This window comes from Perca fluviatilis, chromosome 1 (assembly GCF_010015445.1).
Source record: "Perca fluviatilis chromosome 1, GENO_Pfluv_1.0, whole genome shotgun sequence".
Taxonomy (NCBI): domain Eukaryota; kingdom Metazoa; phylum Chordata; class Actinopteri; order Perciformes; family Percidae; genus Perca; species Perca fluviatilis.
In genome coordinates this window covers 24,545,351-24,560,995 of record NC_053112.1, presented here as the reverse complement: position 1 = coordinate 24,560,995, position 15,645 = coordinate 24,545,351, and the positions used below count along the sequence as shown (strand labels likewise).

The following is a 15,645-nucleotide window of genomic DNA, read 5'->3' as shown; positions in this document are numbered from 1 at the left end:
TGTAGGCAAGAGAAAACCGATAGTCAGGGGAATAAAAAATATAAGGAACAGGAACAAACAGTGTGTATCATGATATTATTATTGGAGTCTTTGAGTAATCCTCTAATACAATGTTCTGTATTTAATGATCTGTCACCTCCATGCTGTCTTGTTGAAGGGCCAAAATGGCAGAAAAAAAAATCACTAGTTTATTGAAGAGGGTCTTGGGTGTTTCATTAAGTGCACTTTAGTCTGGTCAAGAATCCTCTCTGCTAATCACACTTATAATGAGACGCACTATGGATCTCTACTGTCGTATTGAAGCTGCCCCAGCTCTCTAAATAACATTATATGGTCTCTTCATCAGAGGCAAATTAACTGACACACACACACACACACACACACACACACACACACACACACAAACAACTAAACATAGACACTCAGCGGCACAGTGATGAAGAAAACGCAGGATTGAGGCATGATCCATCTATCCCCTAGGGTCTTCGTTACCTCATTGAAGCCATTTATTCCACTGAGGCTATATCTCCTGCTCTGGACTTAATTTAGCAGCAAAGTGACGTGTTCGTCGCAGTAGCAATACAGGGGTCTTTACAGCCTGGACCACCACTACAGTGCATGTAGACGTATTAGTTATTGCCGGGTACTACAGGTTTCCAGTCGTTTTTTTTCTTTTCTAAGGTGTATTTTAACTCACTCTGATAAAATTTTTTATCCTTTTTAATCTGAAGCAACACAGTATGAGTTGTCCCATGTTCTGTTCAGCCTCAGCCGGTAATGTATTTTCTCAGGTTTCTTTCTTTCTTTCACTGGCCTTTCTGAAAAGCTGAAACATGATGCTGGAGTTTTCCTCATTCTTAGCCAATTTGGTATTTACTACTTTACTGGTGGCAAAATCTGAGCATTCAACAGCTATTAGCTCTCTTGGGGTTTTGATAGCACGCCTGTGGCGCCTCGGACTCATGAGACTAGTTGACCGACTATCCACTTTGTCTGTTTTATAATTCCTCTTAATTCCCTGAGGCCTAACACTGGCTCAGTACCTCTATTGTCCCCCACCATGTAAACAATAAATTGTTTATATACAAATTATGTTATTTATTATTTATTTAATTTAAATAGATATGCTGTGTCATTGCTCATTTAACACTCATGTCTATAAAACATACTCAATAAAACACATTCAATTGAGCATGCAAAGAGTTGTTCATCTGGACTGGACCAACGTCTCTACACAGCTGGCCCTAGTTCTCCACTCTTCATCAAGTGTCTCAGAATATTAGCTGATATCACTGACCATCTCATTCATTATCATCACGACCTTACAAGATTACATGAGCAGTGAATTATGCTATAATTTTCATTCAAATCTAAGTGGATCTACTTATACTTTATCAACTGCCTCATCTAAAAGAGCTTTTTAGAAGTTTAAAAAAAAAAAGATTCATTGCTGATAACCTCAGATGTACAACTGATTACATCCTTGACTTGCTACTTATAATAAGACATAGTTTATTAATGACAGTGTCAATCTAAACTGATCATTATTTTTTTTTTTATATATTGTGAGAGAAAAAAAAATTATTTTTTTTCGCCCCACCCTTTTTAAAAAAAAAAAAAAAAAAAAAATTCTGATAAACAAAAATTATTCTTTTTTTTTATTGTTTACCGTTCTAAAGTAATGCGCTACATTAAATGAATAAGAAAATCTGTATATTATATTTCCAAAACTGAGTGTAGTCCTTCAGTGCCTTTTCCTCTGAACACCACAGGATGGCTCTAATACACAAGCTGCAAGGAGTAAGTTAAACTGCCCCTCTGAACTTACTTTGTATCACAGCGATCATCTCACATCCCGTTCACAGTTCAGATCACTACTTCAGGCTACGGCTGACAGTACACATGGCGTATCATTTGTTCGTTAAAAAGTCTTGATATTCTTTGGGGAGAAAGCTTATGTTACCCCCAGCCAATAACAGCGTGCAGGTTATGCAGCCCATTCTCATTCCCAGGTACTGCTGCTTTGTCACACCCCTCGGGCTTCTGATACCGACACACAGACAAGATGAAGCTCTGCATTCACACGAAATGCTGTATGAAACAATCAGAAAATAATGTTTTATTCCTCGGATACACTGCTAAGTTCGGCGCTCCTTCTCTTTATTCACTCTCTTTCTCTCTCCGACTCGTTCAGCTGGGGAGGAAGGGCCAACTTTGAACGCTGTGTGTTTCCAAACGGTAAGCCATACCTCCCTCTTACATATTAATACCTTTAAACCCAATGTGACATTTTCAAATATTTGCTTTTGTTCAACCAGTAGTCCAAAACCAAAAGACAGGGTTTGTCCTGCATTGAGAATTTATTGGCACCCTCAAAGAGGTTTTAGCCAGCACCAAAGGAATATCACCAGCGCCAAAACGTCCAGCAGTCAACTTTAAGATGATAAGCTGTTAAGCCAACTAAGCTGCACTGTTTCGACTGGACCTGAACGCTCCGCTGTGAAGCTAATTGGATCTCAGTTTTATCGTCCACAGTCGGGCTGTACCGGACTCTACCGGTGACCATGTTGCCCTGGGGACACATATCAACAAGACACATTCTGATTTTAGAATTCTATTATTATTCTAATTTCTAATGGCTTTCTTACAAAAGATGGAAATAAAAAAAATACTTTTACCCTTACTTCCAACAGGTATTAGTACTGGTGTATGGCTGTTTACACCAATGAATTACACGCAACAAGATCTGAACCTGTCAAGATTTCCTCCTCCTTAAAGTAAACTGTTGATAAGTAGCATCACACAGACCAATTTCTCCTTCTGATTCAATTAAATATTTTTGTTCTCATCTTTCTTTCATCATGTCTCTCTCCCTCTTTGAAAACATAATTATCATCGTATCATTCCCTCTAAGCAAAGCCATCTGCATGACAATGTTTTTTTTTTCTTTGATGTCTTATTTTATTTCTTGTGGCATTTAAAAAAAAAAAAAAACAAAAATTTATCATCTCCCCCCAACAAATTTTTTTCTTTTTTTTTTTTTTTTTTTTTCCCCCCCTCTAAAAAAAAAAAAAAAAATTTTTCTGAATTTTTTTTCTCATTACATTTTTCATGTTCCAATCAAACATTTCCATGTTAAGAGTAGAATAGATATAGAAAAGGAGAGGTAGAAGAGGCATCTTAAGATTCTGTCTCTAACAAAAACGGGAGGGCATCTATACTCAGTTTCCAGTTTAACTAACATTAAGTGTAATTTACGAGATTACGGGGCCAGACGTAGTTGGACTACTCAGGCCTACACACACGAACCCTTACATATATACAGATATGCAATCACCCCCCACACCCCGTCCCTCGCCTTCGCCGCTTTGTACCCCCAGTCAGGCGGGCGGGTCTGTGACCAGCGCCGTAATGGCTGCAGGACCGGATGGCTGCCTGCCTGTGCTGGATTACCTCCACCTCAACACTCCCCTCCCCCATTGCGAGTCTTGTGTGCTCTTGTACTGGTTATGTGCTTATGTTGCTGAGGTGTTGTTTTACTGTTCCCACACTGTACTCCTATCAGGGGCATAGTCTGGGAGTTGCCTTTTTCTCCTCCCCTCTCCTCATGTCATGCTGTATTCTTTTTTTCCTAAATACCCTGTCTTCCTGTCCTGTCTACCCCATTGTCATAATGTATGTTTGTATATGTATGGTCAGGTGGATGGCTAATTTCGCTGGTACTTGTGACTATGTGACAAATAAAGGCTACTACTAACTGTCTGAATTAAAAATTCACAATGTACAGTGTAAGTGCAACAGGCTGTTTCTTGTACTCTAGCAGGGGGCGCTCACAAAATGAATTATCCATGTGTCAGTGTGACCCACTGGCTATTGTTGCACACACCCGCATGTCAAGCAAGCTGACTGGTTGATCCAACTCCTGTCGAGAGGCAGGTTGGAAACAGAGAAATAAGAAATAAAAACATTACACAAATTGGACCTACATGTATAAAAGAAAAAGCCATGTGCCCTTCGCCTACGTGTAGTCCAGAGAAGCATGTTTCAGCCTTTAGATTACATTCGTTTTAGCTACAAAAACTGACAACTCAGTTCATATTATATTCTTATTTTTTTTAGATTGTGTTGCATGGATCATTTCTTGAAAAAAAATTAAAAATGCATGGATGATAGAGGCTTTTCTGAGGCGTTGTGTAACTACTTTAAACTTCTCTCCCTCTCTCCCTCTCTCGCTTTTTCTCTCTCTCTCTCCCTGGCTCTGAGTAAACAATAAACACGAACGGCTGCTCAGCACCTGTAATCCTTCAACGACTCAATCAACATTTGTAAAGCTGGTCACATGAGGCTTGCATCCAAAACTGAGTCAGCCGGCTGTCTGAATCCCAGCGTCAACATCTCGACACCCATATATTCATGGCACCTCGCTGCCGCCACTCCGTTCACGGTCCACCGATCCAAACAGGGACCAGGCTGCCCGCCTGACAAGAGAGCCAATGCTCAGATCCTGTAATCCCCTCTAACCAAACCTCTTTCCAAAAACATGCAGCATCACTACGCTGTAACAACACACCCCTCCTAGGCCTTGTTGCTTACGCACCCAGAGCTACATCTATCTACAAAGCTTTCTCCTTCATCCACTGTCAGTGAAGCTTCCTCTGGATTTACCGCCTGCGTCTGGGTCTTTGCATGTCTGTCTCTTTTGCTGTCTGCCACGCCTTAACCCCTTGCTCACTCTGTCATGATCTCCCCCCCCCACACCCTTTTTTTCTTTGATGGAAAATCTGCCCTAGAAACACAGTTCACATTCAGCCATTTCAAGCCTGCAGTGTCAGCCAATACCCAAAACTGTCGAGACGGAGGGTGAAGTTTAGATTGAAAAAAAAGATGAAATATTGTGGTGAGGAATTTGGGAGCTGTAGAATGCATGGTCTGTGCAGCATATGTGAGTAAGGAGTAGAATACAGTAGGTCTGCTCAGTGTTGAAGCTGTTGTGTTGTGAAGGAGGGACATGACCAGCTGTCACACACCTCCTCTAAGTCACGCTTCAACAAAGAGGCGCATCATAATTAGATAGTTACATCAGATCCTATGAGTGGGTGAATGCAAATGTGGAGAAGCTCAGTTTAGATTTGTGAGAATTAACTTGTCTCACCCAAAGCTAAAAACAATCCAGCCAAGAATTTAATCTACAATGCCACCAAGAGACAAATCCTGGACGTGCTCCATAGGCAGCAGCCGGACACTGACAGAACATGGGATTTTGAGCATTTTCTGTTGCAAAAATGTTTACACACACACACACACACACACACAGACTGTAAACCAGTCTAAAAGGTTAATTCTGTTGCACACGAATGTCATGTGTAAACTCTCCTTTTGAGCTGATTTTACCTCATCTCCTCTCTTGTACTCATTGTCACATTTCCTTTTAGACAAGTCTTTCCATTATCTCTACATGCCCCTCCAACTTTTAAACGTGCCTTTTATCAGTCAAACTCCCGAGTGGCTGCTGAAAGGAGCACAAGCTCAGCAATAACATTGGCTCCAGCTTCCCCCATTCCCCTGCTTTATACAGTTACTATTGTCTGGACCTGTTTTCACTTGTGAAGCAGCGCAACGCGCCGTTTTGATGGGCTTATTGAAGCTGGTGCCTCGTTATCTGTTATCTCAACACTGGGCTCCCTCACACAGCACTGCGGGAAAAAAGGATGTTTGACTAAAAAAAAAGACAATTTGTCCTTTCTTTTTTTGGACTACGAATGTTTTTCATCCTTCTCCTCCTTGCCCTCGGTTTATGAGTTGCCATAAGCTTTTACACATAAATTTAAACACAAAGATGTGTGAACATATTGGGCTTTATTTGTCAAACTATTAACTGATAAATGTTTACCAACTTTGGAAAAAAATGAATATGTGATTATGAAGTGAGGTGCAGGATCACTGTGACACAATTGTACAGCCCAGTAAACTCCCAGTGAACGGCTCCCAACATTTTCATGATGCTCACAGACATGCAAATACAATCCAATTACTGGAATCGCAGGCCTACCTTTAACATTGCCAGCCCGGATCTCCTCTCTACTCTTCAGAACTGGCATGATGGAGTGATCTGGGATTCGACTCCTCCTCTCATAGCCTCGGATGAAGGGATGGTAGACAGATGAAGTCACGCAGAGAAGACTGAGGTGGGGTCTTGCAGGGCGAGAGGTGAGTGTTGGGTTGACTGGGGGTGGAGGTGGGCAATGCTGGGGAATGTCAGTGTGAAGAAGTGGCAGGAGGGAAGAGGACCGTTTTTAAAGTGCAATGATATGTACAAAGGACACTTAATTCTTTAGAAACAAGGATTTTTACATTTAAAAAGGCCCAAAAAGATCAATATGCTGATCTAACCTGGTTGAAATATACTTTTGACTCAGATCTTAGAAGACTTTAAAAGTTGACCATCAACTCAAAATGGCAGCCTGCTTATGAATTTAATAAACTACACTAAAAGATAATAGATGGTATAATAATAGAGGGGTGAAGGGGCACTCTTTCATTTGTCTCTTTCCATCCGACTCTTTTTCCCTTTCCTCCAACGCTGGTGATGCAGCTCGCCAAGGTCTCCCCCCAGAAGTCTGCAAGCATGTGAATGCAGTTGCCGTGGAGATGAGCAGCAGTGGGTGTGTAGGTACTCCTCTTCTTCTTCCCTCCCTTCCTTCTTCTTCTTTGGCTTTCTTGCCTTGGCTTTGCTTTAGCCAGTCATGATGATCAGTTGTCCAGCCTGCTCTGTGCTCTCCTTGTTCTCAGTCTGAAGGGGAGAAGAAAAGAAGGACAGAGTCAGATGGCAGAGAACAGCTGTGGATGGATGGGTCGTTGGTGAAGGCTGAATGCCACTGTGTACACAAGTCAATTGCCTCTGAGGTCAAGGCTTAACTCAGTGAAGCCGCTGTGTCTACATGCCCCCTTTCACTGCAATCTCAATGTGTTGAACGCTGTTGCCTAGTAATATTACTGTGCTATTTTCTTCGTGGGAGATGCTGTCAGCGCTTCTGTTTTATCCTTGCTTTAATCCAGTAGTTCTTTAACTATGGGTCCTGAGTCAAAGTGATATTTTGCCATATTGGTCATATCAAGATAATCCTTAATATATCTGGCTATATCAAGGCAATTTAATGAGAAGAACTGGCTTTGGTTTAACTGGCTTTTTTTTATGATTGCTGCATCAGTGTGATTAAGCAACTTGATTTGTTGATACTTAATTTGCCCAAAATGGACATTCTTGTCTTGTTATTTTATCATTAAACTGTTTCTCAATTTAATTTTCCAGATAATTTACTGTATTACGATAAATATATACCAATACCAGGATATAAAATCACATACACTGTGATAGATTTCATCCATAGCACCTACTCCTTTTTTGTCTGTAATTATTTCAGACTTTTTATTTATTCATTTATCCTCACAGATTGTAAAATATGGCCCTCTCTTGCACTAGTATGAGCTTATGTGTTACTGGGAGAAATTTTTCCATGATTTTTCCCTTTTGCCATCTCAAGGTTTGATATGCCAGATGTTTAATCAATATTTGTGTCTTTATTGATGGTAGGCGAATATTAGGTGGTTAATCTGGGACAGTCATCTTCAGTGTGCCCCACAGAAAGTTTCAGTTCCCTTGATTAAAAAAGGGACATGAAACCCTGCTTTAACCCAATATGATTGAAATTGTAGCATTTGTGATGATTCGCTTTAGGTTTAATGCCACTAAAATATCAATAGATTTCATAATTTAACAGAGGTGGGGAGTAGAAATAGGCAACTCTTTATATGTTATTAAACATTTCAGGACTTTCTGGTCTGGCACTGTAATCTCCCTAATAGAGCTGAAATTATGTTAATCGATCAATTATTAAACAAATAGTTTGATAATTTATTATTTAAAGCTGTGATAGGCAAAATAAATTCCATTATTAATCTTTCAGCATATTGTAATTCAAGTGATCTGAGAATAAACTAGACTTCTGCATCTCCTCTTGGCTCCGTTTTCAAGCTTCAGAAAATATAGCCGTCACAGGGGACTTTGGCCAATCACAGATCACTTCAGAGAGAGCGAGCGATCCTATTGGCTGTTCTGCACATGCATTGCCCATGCGAACAAAAAGGGGAGAGGGAGGGCTGCAGGAAAAAGGTCTCACTCTACTTCAAATTCTGCCATTTTTTTTTGCATCTAACGAATGCTTTAATTTTTTTTCTTCATAACTCTCTGGTTCCATCATCTCAAAAGGTGGATATTTGCTGGTGTTCTTAGGCTGGTGTTGTTATTCTTGCTAGGCAACCACCAAATCGGCTGTCCTCAACCAACAGTTACTTTGCTGTATGAATTTAAATAACGGGCACTTTCCCGCTCTGAGTCAAAAGGTTTTTCAACTCAAGGCAGGTTTTTCAACTCCCGCAAAAACGCGAGACACGTAGAGCAGAAAAAATGGGAGGCACTCAACAACGTAAAAGCAGCGAGCAAAATGCTTCACTCTCATTACAAATAATTACAAAGTGGCCAGGTTGGCTCAGTGGGTTGAGCAGGTGCACGTATATTTAGAGGTTTATGCCTCGACGCAGAGGTCCAGGGTTCAACTCTGACCTGTGATGATTTCCTGCATGTCTTCCCCCTCTCTCTCTCTCCCCTTTCTCACCTGTCCTGCCCATTCAAGGCGGAAAAAGCCCCAAAAAAAATCTTTAAAAACAAATTATAATTACAAAAAGACGCCCCAGGCTGCTGAAACACACTCTGTCTAATGTGCCTTAATCTTCTACAATAGTCAGTTCAGTTTTCAGGTTTTGGACTTTTGGTCGGACAAAAGAAAACATCTTAAGACGTCACCTTGGGCTCTGAGATACTGTGACAGATACTGTTCTCTATTTTCTGATCTCTTATGGACCAAACGATTAATTAATCGAGATGATAATCGAGAGATTAATGAACAGGGAAAATGATTGGTAGTTGCAGGGACAGTAATGTCTGTTCTGTCTAACGTTTCATAATTTCGTCGTCTTTAACAGATCAAGGGAGTTGTCTTTTTTTTTACCGTGTATATGCTCACAGGGATCTGTCGGTATCTGCAAACGTGTTTTTAATCTGTGTATTTTAAGGAAGTCGGATACGTAGGTATATACACAATTTGGCCTAAGGAAAATTGTCTAGTCGAGTATATCTGCATGTGAAGAATCTTAATCCTGCCTGGCAGTGTAATGAATTATTCATTCAACAAATTTTATTTACAAAAAAATCCATCTTTCTCTCTGACTCCATCAAAGTCTAATTATCTCCGACTCTCCCTCTACTATTAAAATGACACGGATAGCTTGACTCTGATGTAGAATAATACAGTATTTCCTTAAATGAACCTTTGCAGAAGATAACTGAATATGGTTTGTTTAGTTCCCACGCTAGGTTATGAATCAACAGCTTTTCAAAATGTGGAATGTTATTTGGTGTGAGTTATTCCAGAAAGACATTTTTACTGAAGCAAAGGCTTTAATGTGTGTGTTACTTTCGTACTTCATCAAAACGCCAAAATGTGTCAAAATACATTTTGCGGTTTCAGTACGTTTCATTTGCTTTATGGACACCAGCGTTTGGATTAAAATCAACTAACACGTGCGTTCTTGATGTGCTTGGTATCTAAAGATCTCCAAAATCTTAACACAGTCTTAAGGACTCGTCTTTTGAACATAAATCCTTCATTAGCCCGAAACCCAGGAGGTGAGCATGCCCTTTTAAGCCTTCATATTTTAAACTACTGTGTGCTCACAGCGGGGCAACATCACACCACTGTTTCCAAAGACGCCCTAAATCATTTATACTGTTTTGCTTAAAGACGTTAGCGTTAAAATCAACTTGAAACTTTTAGAACATGGGGTCCACTCTTTTACTCTGTTAATGGAAAATATTTAGGAGGAACCCGCCAAATGACCCTTACGTTTTATTGTTGTGAAATACTATGTGACAGCTAAATGTCTAATGAATCTTGAGTATTTTGTGTTGTTAACGACGGTTCCTGACTGGCAGGAATCACCTTATTTACAAGGCTTTTAGTGCAGGCAAAAGATACTTGTCATAATTCAGTTTGGGGAATGTGATGATGGTGATTTGCGTTTTTTTTTATGTGTAAACAATTAAGAGTTTGCTCTCGTTTGTCTAATCATCTTTAGGATAATTATGCCATCAGTAATTTGCTATTTCGTTGCTCGTTAATTACCATAATAAGACATCTGGTTGCAGAAAAGCTAACACAGCATTGGCTCACCTATCCAATATATAATGCGCTCTGAGACATACAGCCCAGTATGTCACCTACAATGACAGTGTACTCATTAAGGTCATGCTGAAGAGCCTGACACAGTAATGCTGGTGAGTAAGTCACATTAGATCTGTGGTTCATTTCCAGACATCTAGTCATTTTTAGAGAGGTTTATTATTAAGCCATTCTAAATTAACTTTTTTATTTAGAATGGCTTTTAATAGAAATAGTAACGGTGTGACATGTTCCCTTTCTTCCTCCTGCTTTTATGTAACTTTCTGATTTTACTGTATTCTATGTTTTGTTCTTTTTATTGTATGTTATGTTGTTTTATTCTTGGTCCTTGATGTGAAGCACTTTGGATACCTGCTGGTTGCTGTAAAGCGCTATATAAATAAATGTTGATTGATTGATCGATTGATTGATTGATTGATATGTTGCAGAGCCATCAAGCAGGAAACAAGAAGAAATGTAATGGAGGAGGAGGAGGAGGAGCAGGAGGAGGAGGAGGGCATCAACAAAGCATTGGTTAACAAACCTCAACCAACTGAAATGCACAATAAGGAGAAGAAGAGGGATAAAATGGATGCATGTAAATGCATGCACCTACACAATGCACTGGAGTCATTGAGTGAGTCAACTGATGTAAGCGGATGGGGAGAGATTTGACCAAATTAACAGAGTATCTTGAGCTGCTTTCTGCCGTGAATTAGAAATGGTCCTCGAGTAAGAAATCTCTGTTGCTCAAAATCCCCGCTGAGAGAAGTGATGAGAATGCGTCAAATTCTTAGATCTACCAGTATATGGATAAAGATCAAAGGCATGGTCTGAAAAACATCCTATTAGTCACAGCAGGGTGAAGAAAGGTTTAGCAGTACAAGCAAAGGGGATGGAAAATATAATAATACCCTTCACAGTGAACCTGCTGATTAAAGTTCATGCAGAATACGTTTCTATCAGTGTCATGCACAAACACATGCACACTCGATTAGCTGTAGTCTTGCACACACACACACACACACACACACACATACATATTCAGTGCACACACCTACTGTTCATGCATTTGCATACACTCAGTTGCGGAGAAGAAGTGAATGCTATATTAATTCACTACTCACCTAATTAACTCTTTTCTGTAACACATAATTTATAGACTGTAGTGGAGATGTTTTACAGAGGAGCAGAGTTGAGACACAAAAGCAAAGACAGAGCAAAAGGAGTGGTCCTTCATATTCCTTCATGACGACATCCCACTCTCAGAACAATCAAGAAAGAGGTATTTATTAAGCCCCTTAATCAGTCCATAAGAAAGGGGAGAAAAAGGAGACTAACGTGGCTGGTGTGGGCCTACGCTAGTGGGTGTAATTTTTCACCTTAAGGTTGAGTGCACAGCTAGATGTCCGTGGATACATAGGTTAAAAACGTACAGTCTAGCAGTGGTAATGCTTTAAAACAGCGCTCCCAAAAAAGGTGTGGCAGTGAAAAGTACAGACAAAGCATCAAACACAACGTAAAGAAAAGGGAAATGTGACAGAGGGAAAGAGAAAGGTAGTGATGAGATGGGATATTAAGTTCTATCTATTTTTGATCTGTCTATCAGTCTGTCTCTATCTAACAACCTGCACACCGTCTATTACACCTCAAATCCACCGCGTGGCATTGCCCACTTAATCCACTGTTCAACATCCAACTAATGCCAAGCGGTCTCTCTTGCCTGACAGAGGATGAGTATGAAGACAAGTGGAGGGGGGAGAGCTTCAGGAATGAAAAATGGCCAGTTCTTGATTAAAACCAATTAAAGCGAGGGAAGGGGAAACTCAAAACATGCAGAAGCACGAGGATTCCATTCTGGAAAATATTTTGATGATAATAAGGAGCGTATTCAAGGTTTTAGGATTGTGTGTGTGTGTCTGTGTCTGTGTGTGTGTGTGTGTGTGTGTGTGTGTGTGTGTGTGTGTGTGTGTGTGTGTGTGTGTGTGTGTGTGTGTGTGTGTGTGTGTGTGTTGTATAAGAACTAATGGCTGCTGATGGACTGGCAGAATGAAAATAAGCACAAATCACAAATGAAATGGGATACACTCTTAATGACTTGAGATGGGCATTCGCTCCGGACTTTGAATGCAGCTAAACAAATAACAAATGAGAGTATCATTTAGTTTGGACTAAATATTCCCAACTTTGCCAAATTATAATCAAACCTATAAAGACGCCAACGTGCCAAGAAATTAATCTCATTCTTCCTCAAGACTAAACTTAATTTGTCTTCCCTTGTTAATTCACAAAAGGTTGCAAAACAAATTGCTATATTTATTAAATGGAAAAGGGGACGTGACATGTGGACACATAAAAAGAGATGACAACAATTAAAAATGGGCGCACTTTGCCATGGTGAGCAGAACAGATGAGGAGGAGGGTGTGAAAACAGTGCGAGACCAGACTGTTATCGACTCACTGAACACTGTTGTTTTAGGCATAATTTAGTGTGCGAGTGCATGTGTGTGTTAATGTGTGTTTTATGTATACGTAAAGCACACACAAATACACACAGACAAACAGATGGACAGACACTAAACGATAGTTAACCTACCTAGAGTAACATTTAAGAATCCCGCAAGAGTGTGATGCAAAGAAAATGGGTGTGGAAGGACCAAGAGAAGGAAAAGGGAAAAAAATAGTCATTCATGAGGAGTTTTTTTAGTTGTCTTTGAAGAAAATTCATCCAAGTTCATATAACATCAGACTTTAGAGACAGAAGAGGTGTAGGATGGGGAATAATGAACTGATGGCAGCAGATAGAAATGAAATGGCAAGGAGGAACTGACAGGTATGATATGGTTTGGTGAAAGGGAGGGAAGAGTGGAAAGGAGGAAGGAAAGGACAAAAATTAAAACAAACTCCTTCCTTCCTCTTTTCTCTCACTCATAAATAGACAAAATTATACACCAGGTAGATGGAGAAATAGATGAGGAGGCAAATGACGGAAAGAGAGACTATATGAAAAGATGAAGCACCTCCCAGCACCGCGATGAGGAATAAGAAAAATATAAAACGAAAGAAAAAATTGAATACTCCAAAGCCTTCCGTTTTTGCTCAGTTTAGTAAGGCGAGGGGGGGGGTTGTCAGTTATATCCCCCCTCTCTCTGCAACTGGTCAGTCTTCTTTTATCTTCCGTCCTCCTCAAAGCAAGGTGCTACCTTCCCCTTCAGATGAGCTGTAACCCTTTGCCAACAAAGCTGTTAGACATGGCACTCAGGCTGGCTGCACGGTGGGGTGCTGCTACCCAGAGATACAGAGAGTGGAGCCGAAACACACCTCTGGCTGGCATAGTGCGCAGAGCACAACTCAAACTGCACTCACTTTCTCTCCTCCTCCTCCAGAGAGAGAGAGAGAGAGAGAGAGAGAGAGAGATGTGGAGGTGGGTCCCTCTATAGGATTGTGAATTAGAGAGATGCTACAGTGAAGAAGGGCTGTTGCAACAATTGTCAAGAAAATTGTTTTTACAAATGAAAGCAATAGCTCCCTCTGTTGTTGTGCTCAGAGATGAAAATAAAATTGGCAACAATGAGGTTTAATTAGAGATGATAGGTTTTTCTAAAATTTTTGCAATTTTGTTTTTGTGTCACCGTAATGCCTCCTGCTAAGTTGTGTGTCCTGACAATTTGTTTATTGAGGCTCATGTCGGCTTGATAGTGATGAAATTGTAACTGATTCAACCTGGTTGAAGACATTTTTACTTGTTGTTCTTTTGAAAATCCATGTAGCTAGAGAATGCTTGAAGTTCAGAAATGTTCAAAGTCATTTTATTATATAAGTGTTATTTGTCAAACTGGGGTCCTAAGACCTACAACAGTACTCCAGAATAGGTTTCCCAGCAACATTTCAGTAAAAGTAAAATGTAGGCTATTTTACACAGGATTATCTCACTATCTCTATGATGAGTTTCCATTTCCATCATAATCTGAAACTTGTCAAATTATGTGTACGTTTGGAGCAAACTATGGGGAAAAAAATAACATTTACACTTAATGGAATAAATTCCTACGAAGGCAATTAAGTACATTTACTCAATTCTTACATAGGCCTATACAATTCATAATCAGCCTTTAAAATATGATTTTGTGACACATTAAGCTACCCAACAGTGACATTATTTAAAGTATTCTGCAACTCCATGACTAGCTACAGCATCAAAATGCTGCTTAACGTTACATGTCGATACTAATTGTACAAAAATATGATACCTAGCTATACATTGACTCTGAAGGGACAATTCTGAATAATAAATATGCTTTGTATACTTTCATAATTTGAGCGCAGAAGTTTAATTCGTTGAGTGTGTTTTCATCGTGGCATTAGTAGTTTTATTAAGTATAAACTGCCCTAATAATTTGAGGGGTTTGTTAAACCGAAATACAACTAGCTAACGTTGACCGCTCAAACGCTGAGTTTGTACAAGCTAAGAGTTAGCTAACGCTACCAACTTTTCACCTTATATACTGTCTATGCTTTTCACAAGTAAGGTTAACGATATAGACAGACATGCAAAACCAGACTTACCATGATGTTAATGCGCAGGTCAAGAAAGAGGGTGCTGTTCTGTGGGATACTCGTAATCCAAATTTCCACGTAAACAACACAAAATGATGAAAATAGGCCAGCTAGTCACGTTAACTTGTTGCTGCTGTTGAAAACGCTAGCGACGTGACGCATCGCTAGCTATCAGTAATATCAATATTCAATAATCAATATTCGCGTCGCAAGTTTGATCTTGATAGCTGGATGTGTAATTCGAAAACGCTTCGGTGTGATCCTGAACGCACCATTACAATTACATTTAGGGCCTACATTTAAAAAAAGCTATTATCACTTGGTTAGTTAAATCAAATTTAGAAAGGATAAAAAATAATTCAAGGTCCTTTTCGTTATTATTATTAACAAATTTCAAAAAAGGCTTTCAAATATAAAATTATTATTTTTTATTTAATTTGTGTCTAATAAGTAAATCAAGACCAATAAAACTATCAGGCCAATACAGCCATATCGCATCGGTATCGGTGTATGTCAGCTGATAAGTATCAAGAAATTGCGCTACAGAAAAGCCAAACTAGATTTGAGGCAATGTAGAAACAGCAAGACTGTCATCCCTTCATAGTTTTGTCCACCAGAGAGCACTGACAAGTTGATTTTTCAACTGTCAAATGTCCGCTTGGAATTGGTCCGCATTTATATATATATATATATATATATATATATATATATATATATATATATACACACATATACACACATATACACACATATACACACACACTATTGGTCAAAAGTTTTAGAACACCCCAATTTTTCCAGGTTTTTATTGAAA

The 15,645-nt window shown here is 39.5% G+C and overlaps 1 protein-coding gene across 6 annotated transcripts in view; it reads right to left on the bottom strand.

Moving 5' to 3' along the window:
- The window catches only part of grin2bb (glutamate receptor, ionotropic, N-methyl D-aspartate 2B, genome duplicate b), a 115,555-nt gene extending 100,523 nt beyond the window's left edge, over positions 1 to 15,032 (bottom strand). For 2 of the 6 annotated variants that reach the window (XM_039810440.1, XM_039810488.1), the window contains exons 1-2: positions 12,871 to 13,600; positions 6,050 to 6,790 (exon numbers count right to left, since the gene is read on the bottom strand). In XM_039810440.1, coding sequence (XP_039666374.1) covers positions 6,050 to 6,058 — 9 coding nt within the window. In that variant the 5' untranslated portion in view covers positions 6,059 to 6,790; positions 12,871 to 13,600. Of the gene's footprint in view, positions 1 to 6,049; positions 6,791 to 11,401; positions 12,232 to 12,870; positions 13,601 to 14,840 lie in introns of those variants that run through there. The other 4 variants (XM_039810448.1, XM_039810458.1, XM_039810479.1 and 1 more) reach the window with 4 other exon arrangements.
- Between the last annotated feature and the right edge of the window lie 613 nt (positions 15,033 to 15,645).